At 37.3% G+C, this 7,267-nt stretch overlaps 1 protein-coding gene across 1 annotated transcript; it reads right to left on the minus strand.

Moving 5' to 3' along the window:
- Nucleotides 1-4,694: 4,694 nt before the first annotated feature.
- LOC112172542 (class V chitinase CHIT5a) lies at nucleotides 4,695-6,272 on the minus strand. Its single transcript, XM_024309933.2, has 2 exons — nucleotides 4,935-6,272; nucleotides 4,695-4,862 (listed from the first exon to the last, which is right to left on the minus strand). Exons 1-2 carry the CDS (start codon nucleotides 6,049-6,051, stop codon nucleotides 4,834-4,836), a joined length of 1,146 nt encoding a protein of 381 aa, XP_024165701.1. The 5' UTR covers nucleotides 6,052-6,272; the 3' UTR covers nucleotides 4,695-4,833.
- Between the last annotated feature and the right edge of the window lie 995 nt (nucleotides 6,273-7,267).

Genomic DNA, 7,267 nt, shown 5'->3' on the forward strand with positions numbered 1-7,267 from the left:
AAACTAGATTAATTTCCGGTCACTGGTGCCTAAAGGCCTCTCAAATCTACTGGTCATAAACTTGTAAGAGTTGGAACTCGAATCCTATACATGGGAGTTCCGTGTTAGAACACTCAACCACATCAGGTGATTCATATTCTTCCTTATTAAAAAATTTTTTTACTAAAACCTACACATATATACCGTTAACAAACAAACTTTTAGTCTTTAAAAATACACATGCAATATTGTAAGTTACAAAATATCATGAAATATTTGAGAACTATCATTATGCAAATTCGTACATAAGAATACCAAAAGCATCGTTTATAGTATTGATATATGAAGGGCTAGTGATCGAAAGAATATTCCTCCATTTTTCTGATATCCCTTTTCTTTTTTCTTTTAAATGCTTCAGCTTTTATTTTCTTTCTGAAAAATGAGTTCAATAAGTCAATAATTTGATCACAAGTTTGAGTATGCTTAATCTATGTGTCACGCGGACATAAAGCAGGTGTGAGTTGGGCATGCATTTTTTATTAAATAGACAAAGTCTCAATCATACAACTGAAAACCGATCAAAGTAAAGTAATGAACGTGGCCTCTTTCAATAATAGGTTCCTTCCATTTCTTCCTTTCTTCTCTTTTTGAACATTCTTATGTAGACTTGGATTCTAACTAAATCTGTGCCTACAGAAGAGAGGTCCGTGAACTCCATAACCCTGTCAAATATAGAAATGTATGACATGCCTTGATTTGGAAATATAAAAGCAAATTCAACAGTTTCTCCATATCCTGATTTTTCTCCATTTTAGAGAAAAAATTGACTGTTTTGCTCCAATAGATTCCATATAATTATCCCTAAAATAGAAATAGTGATGAGAGAGAAAACAAAATTCCTTATATTTACAGCAATCTGTAAAATTTTGGGGAAGGATTTAGGGAAGAATTATGGAATCTGTAAAATTTTGGGGAAGGATTTAGGGAAGAATTATGGAATCTGTAAAATAGAGAATCTGTTGGAGTTGAAGCAGAATTTTTTTTGGAGACTTAAATTTTTGCTTCCCTATAATAGAGAAATTATAGGGAAGCTGTTTGAGATGCTCTAAACCCTGCATTTTCTACTTATGCTAAGGTTATTAATTTTATAAGACTATATATAGTTTGAATTACATAATTGTAGAACATCGAATGACATTTTAAAATTTCATAATCTTATTTTTTTTACTACCAATGATCGATTATATTTGTCATATTTCCAATAAGAGCTTGATTCTTATGGTGCTCTCTTAAACTGACAATTTAAGGAGGACAGATAAACTAAGAGCTAGAAAATGATGATTTAATGTGATATGGAGGGAGAGAGACAAATCCAAGAAGTTGTGAAAGGTGGGAGGAATTGGAGAAAGGGACAGAGAGTGAGTGATGATTAGCAATGAGAACCAATCAATCCCAATATCTGCAATACCAAATCACCTTAAAGATGAATGGATTGTCCACTACATACCCAGCTAGCTTAGCTTCCTTCTCCTTACTAGAATTTTCGCCATCTCTCATCATTCTTATGTAGTAGAGTCTTTCATATAAATAATTAACCCTAGCTGCCTTCCGCATATTGAGACATTGAGTCATCTGGAAAGCTAGCTATCGTATATCCTTTTTTGATTTTTTTGTTTTATCCCAGTATCCCCTACCCTCAACTAGCTTAAGCTTTATCATCGCGCGATTTAAAAAGTTAGTTCTTTGTCTTTCTTGATCTTCTTCGTTTTTTATTCTTCTGCATGAAATTAAGACATACAAGTAGATAAATTAATATGATCATATATAATTGATGTTCAACAAAATTTTCTTCTAAGTTTTAAAAATGAGATCAATCTCTTAATTGTCATAATCTATTTTATAGAAGGCAAACATGTACAAATGGTTGAACACATAACCAAAGGATGCGATTGCTTTCCCCCATGTCTTAAACCTCATTTGGAATTATAAGCTATTCTCAATGAAAATGAAATTCATTTGTTATTATAATGACAAAAGAAAATTGTCCGTACGGTAGTCAAATTTTTCCTCCTTATAACTTTTAGTACTTGAACTTAAAAAAATATCAATACGGTACCTGAGGTTCTTTGCACGACCGAGAATTGGTACATATGGCCGTTAGCTCCGTTATAGAGGTTGTCAGGTGGCAATTTTAAATTTAAAATGACCAATTTACCCTTTACTCTCTCTCTTTCTCTCACTCTAGTCCTGTCGCCTTCAACCCGAAAGCCCAAAGCTTGAACTACAAGAACATGAAGAAAAAGAAGAAGAAGAGTCTATGGAACAAGCCCCCAAACGACGATGATCCGATGGGAGAAGACGCCTCCTCCATTAGCCCATCTGCTGTGTTCTATATTGGGGTCAAGCAACCTAGGTTTTTTTTAGAAGAAACTGGTTCGATTTGCAGCACAAGATGAGCGTTCTTGAGCTTGCTCGCAATTTTAGGTATAATTTCAGGTGCAGGCCTTGCATTCGTATGGCCTTCTTTTCCTCATTGATATTTCAATGTCTTCAATCTTCATTTGGGCTACTGAGCTCTGTAATTTGCTCATGTTTCTGGGTTTTGGGTGTTTAATTATGCGTTTTCACCATTGGTGGTAGTTGGGTTTGTGTGTAATTCTGGTTTGCTTTCGCAAAATGCTTACTTGCTTGTTCTTGATTATTACATATGAATTGTGATGGGGCTGCAGTTGAGATTTTGGGTTGTTTTTGATAATTTTGACTTAATTGTGGTTAATCTCCTTCAAAATGCTTTGATCCCTCTGATTTTGTTGTTATCTGATATCTCTGATGCCTTTTTTGCAGTCATAGCCTTATTGAGATTCTTGATAGCCAAAGAGGAGCCACCATTCTGGTTAGTAAAAGAAAAGTCTGATTGAAAATGCTACAGTATAAAAGAAAAAGAAAAAAGAAAAAAAACAAGAACAAGAAACAGATCGAGCAAATAGAATGACAATCAAACGAGGAAATTAAAGAAGTGTGCGTACCTTTAATCTCCTTTGTTTATGGATGAAGCTAGTTGGTCCCAAAATCTTGAGTTTAAAGCACCGGATTATGAATGCAAATTCAATTGATCTGTAAATAGGAACAATTAAGCTTAAACAATTAAGAGCAGAGAGTATGCAATGTTCTCCATTGCAGATCAGTAAAAGCAAAAAGAAGACTCAAAATAAGCAAGTTAAATAACACATTAATTAAGTAAATCAAGGGGGAAAAACAAAAATCATAATACATGTTCTTTAAAGCTAGCTTGGCTGTGATGATATGATTATAGGTGGAATGAGTTTGAAAGCCACGATTCAGTGTAGTATTTGATCTGGAAAGAGGAAGAAAGAAGAACATAGGGAGAGACGGGGGGAATTAAGGTATGAAAGGACGAAAATACCTTTCAAAAATTGTCACCTGGCAACCTCCGTAACCGAGCTAACAGCCATATGTATCAATCCTCGGTCAGGTAAAGAACCGTAGGTACTGTATTGATATTTTTTAAAGTTTAAGTACCAAAAGTTATAAGGAGGAAAAATTCAGTTACCGGGACTATTTTTCTTAATGACAAAAATTAACTGAAAACTTTGTTAAAGACGTGGCATTGGTGGTCAGCAATAAGCACATGCAGGGTAGGGTTTGAGAACGGATTGCTGTTACGATATATAATATTTCCTTCGAGATGATGATGACGACGATGATGATGGAGAAAGAGAGACTAATTAATTATAGTGCGAAGTCTTGGCATGAATTAAAGAATAAGCTGGCTAATGACAATTAAGTCGCTTTGTGATCGCATCTTGGAAGATATATCATGCAAGTGTTTATCTGGCCCTAAACAAAACACCAATGAGTAGCTTATATTTTATGATTATCATCAAAAGCATCATCATTTGACTAAACCAACCCAACCCAACCAGACAATTAATAATAATTAATCCAACCAAATTGAGCATGATAACAAAAGCTGCTTAATTCTCTATTCCCTATTCCCTATAGCCATAGGCTCTCTCAAAATATGATATAGTCTGTGGTATTATGATATGCATATTTAGAAGATTCTATGTTGGGTGCAAAATCTTGAGATTCCCTTGCTTTTTGAGTCACATGACATTTCCCTTTGGCATGACTAGGTAGCCTAAGAAGCTTAGCTAGACTTGTGTAGAGGCAAAGGAAAGTATGCAACTTGGCTATTATATAAGCCTTATAAATGGTGAAGCTTAGCTGATCTTGTCTCCCAAATGTCCATAACCTGCCTATAATTGTATGCTCTCACTTTAAAAACATGTTAAAGTGACTTTCCTACAATCTTCCTCTTTTCTCTCTCGGAATCCATTGCCTCATAAATTATGTCTTCTGCAGTTCTACTACTTCACTTCAGTCCAATCTATGATAGTTTGATTCAAGTCACAAGCAGTTAAATAACTGTTAGCTGTTCGAAACAATTTCTTGCCAACTTGTGTAAACTGCCATCAAATGGTGTAAATTATTTAAATAAACCATTTTTGAATCTTCATCAACTAGTTTTTGTTACTCAACTTATTTGCTAAGCAATTGTTGAAGTAACCTCAAACCGGACTTTCATCAACCTATTATATATTTTATGAGCTTAATCTCACTAAGTGAAAAGTAAGTTCTAAAAATTACAGGCCAAAATATTGCTTGATATATATGAATAAGGACAGGGGAAATGAGTTGCTTTGAGAATACGACAATGACTTGCTTATTCAATTAGTTATGAAACTGGATAATGTAACAACCTGATAAATATAAATAAACAATGGTGGGCTAGACTTGTCATATTCCGCTTCTAAGTTCCCTTCAGATTGATCACCCGCCATATTTCCAAGCGTTTGAAGCTGCCAAACAGAGCACCAACTAGTTAATTTCAAACTTGGAAAATCACAAATCAAAATCAAATAGTGCCTTACCTTTCTGTGATAGGGTCCAATCTTTGTCCTGGCCCAGAGCCCAAAAGAAGTACCCACCCAAGCCCAGTGACTTGGCAAACCGAACCTTCAAAGCGACGGATCGAACATCGTCATACCCGATCCAAGTGGTACCCGAGTAGGAATAGTAAGACTTGGTTTGCTTGTCAAACACAACCGTTGCGTTACTTTGAGCATTCAACTCAACTATCTGGTAATAAAGCAATATACCATCATCCCCGGGCCCCACGCCCACCGCCGCCGCCCCGACCCCATTCACTTTCGGGTCCCGGAGCCTCCAACTCTTCCCGTATAGAGGTAGGCCCATCACAAGCTTCTTGGCCGGTACACCGGCTTGGATCCACGACCTGATTCCGTAGTTAGTACTGATGTTACTCTTGGAATCATACAAGGCCGAATGTTCGCCGGTGAAGTTTTCCCACGAGCCGTGATAGTCAAAGCACATTGGACTAGCCCAGTCCAAGTACTTACTTATTGCGCCGGCCGGGTATGATCTCGGCCCGCCGTAAACTTGAAATTCCGAAGCGTAATACACGGCGGAGGTTAAAAGCAGACGTGGCTTGCCGCAAGCTTTAGCTTCCTCGTCTAGAGAATTTCTCCACTGCTTGTATAACAGAGCTAGGTTTGACATGTCCACCACGTTAGCCGGAAACTCCCAATCCAAGTCAACACCTTGGAACCCGTATTTCCGGGCTACTTCAATGGAGGAATTGATGAATACTTGACGGCTTTGTTTGGTGCTAGCCATCTCCGAGAATACTGTTGCGTTGCTACCGCCGCCTCCGATGGAGAATAGGGTTTTCACGGGCGGGGTTAGGTTGAGGAGCGACCCGATGAACTCGGGTAACTTGGTTTGGTCGTCTGAGGTGATGCTGAGTTTGAAAGTGGCGGGATCGGGTAGGAGGAAGGCGTAGTAAATGTGCGTGAAAAGAGAGGTTTGTATAGAGGAAGCAGGGAATGAATTGAACGAGGGCCAATAGGCTGCTCTGATTCCTTTACTAGGTTTAGCATGATCTGGATGATCACCATTTGCTACAGTACTAGTGCAAAGGATTACGAGAATGAGAAACAATGATATGAATGTTGTTGGGGTACCCATGGTCGGTGTCTCTGATTTCTGAGGTTCAATTCGTTAGAAATGGTCGGCTAAGGATGTGGCTTTTATAAAGCAAAGTGAATATGAAGCTCTAGAGGACTTGGTAGTATGGACTAAGTTTTGTCAGATTGCTTTTGGTTCAGGAATTTTGTGTTGGAAGTTTCCTGCTGGGTTTTTCTGACTAAGTTAGCATCAAACAGTTCCAGCCAAATTAAAAGCAAACCTAGCAAGATAAGAAAAGGTCTAAGTATCTGGAATGAGCTTGGTTTGTATTTATTAGAGAAATTATTTCTAAGTTTTGTATAATGCAGACAATTCATGAATTAAATTTAAACAGAGACAATTCGCTTGTCCGACTAGCTGTGTCGACTTTGCCGCAGAATGGTCCAACTTGCTTGCTTCAACTTGAACTCCATTTAAAACAAATTTCGTGCATTCCGGCCATTGTAGGGGAAAACTAAAACCAGAAACTTGGACGTATCGTTCAATTCAATTCTGTCTATTGTTTGAAGAACCAATTATAGGTGTTATGCGTGATAGACATTAGACTGTACTAATTTTCTCGATCTTGTTTTGTTTCACGCATACACTCGTGATCACATGAAGCTGCTTAATTGTTGGTCATCCTTGTCCCGAAGGCCACATACACCTATATGCCATTGAAGCAGTCAAGTGGCCGGTGTATTATATAGAATTAACCACCGTGTGACTGTGTGAGTTATGGTCGCAGGTAAACTACGGCAACGCACGGACTTGAATGTCAAGAATTGACTTTTAATACTTTATTATCTTACGTAATATTACATGATACTGGTTCAATGTTTTCTCTCAACATACTAATCTGAGAGACGTACCAATTAGTTTTTTCACTTTCTTCAGGTTGGAAATTGGCAAAGAGCCGTTTTCCATCAAGTAATAGTCAAATTAATTTCTAGAAGATGTCAATGGCAGTGAATGTCAACACCATACCAGAGATAAGTTGTTTTCGACTTCATTTGTTGTTGCGAATCTCTCCTCTCTAAAACAGCATAGTAGTCGCAAATTTCCAAGTGCCATTACTCTTTTTCTCTGTCTTCAAGGAAAAACGAATGATATTTCTTCTAGAACAGTTTATTTGAGGGGGAAAATAATGACGAGTAGAAACAAAGTCATAAATTCATTAGCCTCGTCGACCAAGAGGCATATTATTGCAATTCATGGTAAGTTTTGAGTCTTTGAC

This window comes from Rosa chinensis, chromosome 6, assembly GCF_002994745.2.
Source record: "Rosa chinensis cultivar Old Blush chromosome 6, RchiOBHm-V2, whole genome shotgun sequence".
Taxonomy (NCBI): Eukaryota; Viridiplantae; Streptophyta; class Magnoliopsida; order Rosales; family Rosaceae; genus Rosa; species Rosa chinensis.